The 2,478-nt window shown below is 47.9% G+C and overlaps 1 protein-coding gene across 1 annotated transcript; it reads right to left on the bottom strand.

Annotated features, from left to right (window-relative positions):
• Positions 1-429: 429 nt before the first annotated feature.
• On the bottom strand, positions 430-2,478 carry LOC130318864 (spidroin-2-like). The gene is made up of 2 exons (XM_056552905.1): positions 2,462-2,478; positions 430-1,840 (listed from the first exon to the last, which is right to left on the bottom strand). The coding sequence occupies exons 1-2, from the start codon at positions 2,476-2,478 to the stop codon at positions 430-432; spliced, it is 1,428 nt and encodes a 475-aa protein (XP_056408880.1).

The following is a 2,478-nucleotide window of genomic DNA, read 5'->3' as shown; positions in this document are numbered from 1 at the left end:
ACTACTGAGTCCATCACAAATGAGTCCATCACTACTGAGTCCATCACTACTGAGTCCATCACTACTGGGTCCATCACTACTGGGTCCATCACTACTGGGTCCATCACTACTGGGTCAATCACTACTGAGTCCATCACTACTGGGTCCATCACTACTGGGTCAATCACTACTGGGTCCATCACTACTGGGTCCATCACTACTGAGTCCATCACTACTGGGTCCATCACTACTGGGTCCATCACTACTGAGTCCATCACTACTGAGTCCATCACTACTAAGTCCATCACTACTGAGTCAATCACTACTAAGTCCATCACTACTGAGTCCATCACTACTGAGTCCATCACTACTAAGTCCATCACTACTGGGTCCATCACTACTGGGTCCATCACTACTGAGTCCATCACTACTGGGTCCATCACTACTGGGTCAATCACTACTGGGTCCATCACTACTGGGTCCATCACTACTGGGTCCATCACTACTGACTCCATCACTACTGGGTCCATCACTACTGGGTCCATCACTACTGAGTCCATCACTACTGAGTCCATCACTACTGAGTCCATCACAACTGAGTCCATCACTACTGGGTCCATCACTACTGGGTCCATCACTACTGGGTCCATCACTACTGAGTCCATCACTACTGACTCCATCACTACTGAGTCCATCACTACTGGGTCCATCACTACTGGGTCCATCACTACTGGGTCCATCACTACTGAGTCCATCACTACTGACTCCATCACTACTGGGTCCATCACTACTGAGTCCATCACTACTGACTCCATCACTACTGGGTCCATCACTACTGAGTCCATCACTACTGAGTCCATCACTACTGGGTCCATCACTACTGGGTCCATCACTACTGAGTCCATCACTACTGAGTCCATCACTACTGGGTCCATCACTACTGGGTCCATCACTACTGAGTCCATCACTACTGAGTCCATCACTACTGGGTCCATCACTACTGGGTCCATCACTACTGAGTCCATCACTACTGAGTCCATCACTACTGAGTCCATCACTACTGGGTCCATCACTACTGAGTCCATCACTAATGGGTCCATCACAACTGAGTCCATCACTACTGGGTCCATCACTACTGGGTCCATCACTACTGAGTCCATCACTACTGACTCCATCACTACTGAGTCCATCACTACTGAGTCCATCACTACTGAGTCCATCACTACTGGGTCCATCACTACTGGGTCCATCACTACTGGGTCCATCACTACTGGGTCCATCACTACTGAGTCCATCACTACTGAGTCCATCAAAACTGAGTCCATCACTACTGGGTCCATCACTACTGGGTCCATCACAACTGAGTCCATCACTACTGGGTCCATCACTACTGGGTCCATCACTACTGAGTCCATCACTACTGGGTCCATCACTACTGAGTCCATCACTACTGAGTCCATCACTACTGGGTCCATCACTACTGAGTCCATCACTACTGGGTCCATCACTACCGAGTCCATCACTACTGAGTCCATCACCACTAAGTCCATCACTACTGAGTCCATCACTACTGGGTCCATCACTACTGAGTCCATCACTACTGGGTCCATCACTACTGGGTCCATCACTACTGGGTCCATCACTACTGGGTCCACCACAACTGAGTCCATCACTACTGGGTCCATCACTACTGGGTCCATCACCACTAAGTCCATCACTACTGGGTCCATCACTACTGGGTCCATCACTACTGAGTCCATCACTACTGAGTCCATCACTACTGGGTCCATCACTACTGGGTCCATCACTACTGAGTCCATCACTACTGAGTCCATCACTACTGGGTCCATCACTACTTAGTCTATCACCACTTGGCAATGTTTCGGTTGCACAATTGCATTCCCCCCCCCCCCCCCTTGTCTGCCTTCCTGCAATCACACTCTTAGCCCCTACTTTGTGGATAGGGGATCAGTGTTTGATAACTTCAGTTCCCCGTAGTACCCCTGTAGTGAATTACACAAGTAAACAATAGTTTATAGTGCTACATTTGTGACAAGTGACGGGAAATTTCCTGACACAAATCTACTGACAACCCTCTGCTGACGCCTGCAGGCGAGAGTCATTTCATACAGAGTGTCATCATGTTTTCTATGTAAAGGCTGACATCTAGTGGTCGGTGTATAGACTGCAGTATTTCTTATTTTTTACTTTTATTGTTATTTTATAGATAATTAATATTACCCGACCTCCCCATGAACCTTTATTAGTCTGTTCCTGCAGTGTGAATAGGTGCAATGAGCTGTCGTGATCCAGTACAGAATATTACCCTTCCATCATGGATGTTTTGAGATGAATAGAGGGCCTCACACTGGACGAGAATACACTACTAGCCAGCATTGATGTGGAGGCCCTCTTTTCGTCTATTCCTCATGAGGTGGGATTAAGGGCTGTTGAATTTTTCTTGTCAACTAGGGGTAACCACCTTAGAGCACACGACAT

The sequence above is a fragment of the Hyla sarda genome, unplaced genomic scaffold (assembly GCF_029499605.1).
Source record: "Hyla sarda isolate aHylSar1 unplaced genomic scaffold, aHylSar1.hap1 scaffold_208, whole genome shotgun sequence".
NCBI classification, from domain to species: domain Eukaryota; kingdom Metazoa; phylum Chordata; class Amphibia; order Anura; family Hylidae; genus Hyla; species Hyla sarda.
This window is presented reverse-complemented; position numbering and strand designations above follow the sequence as displayed.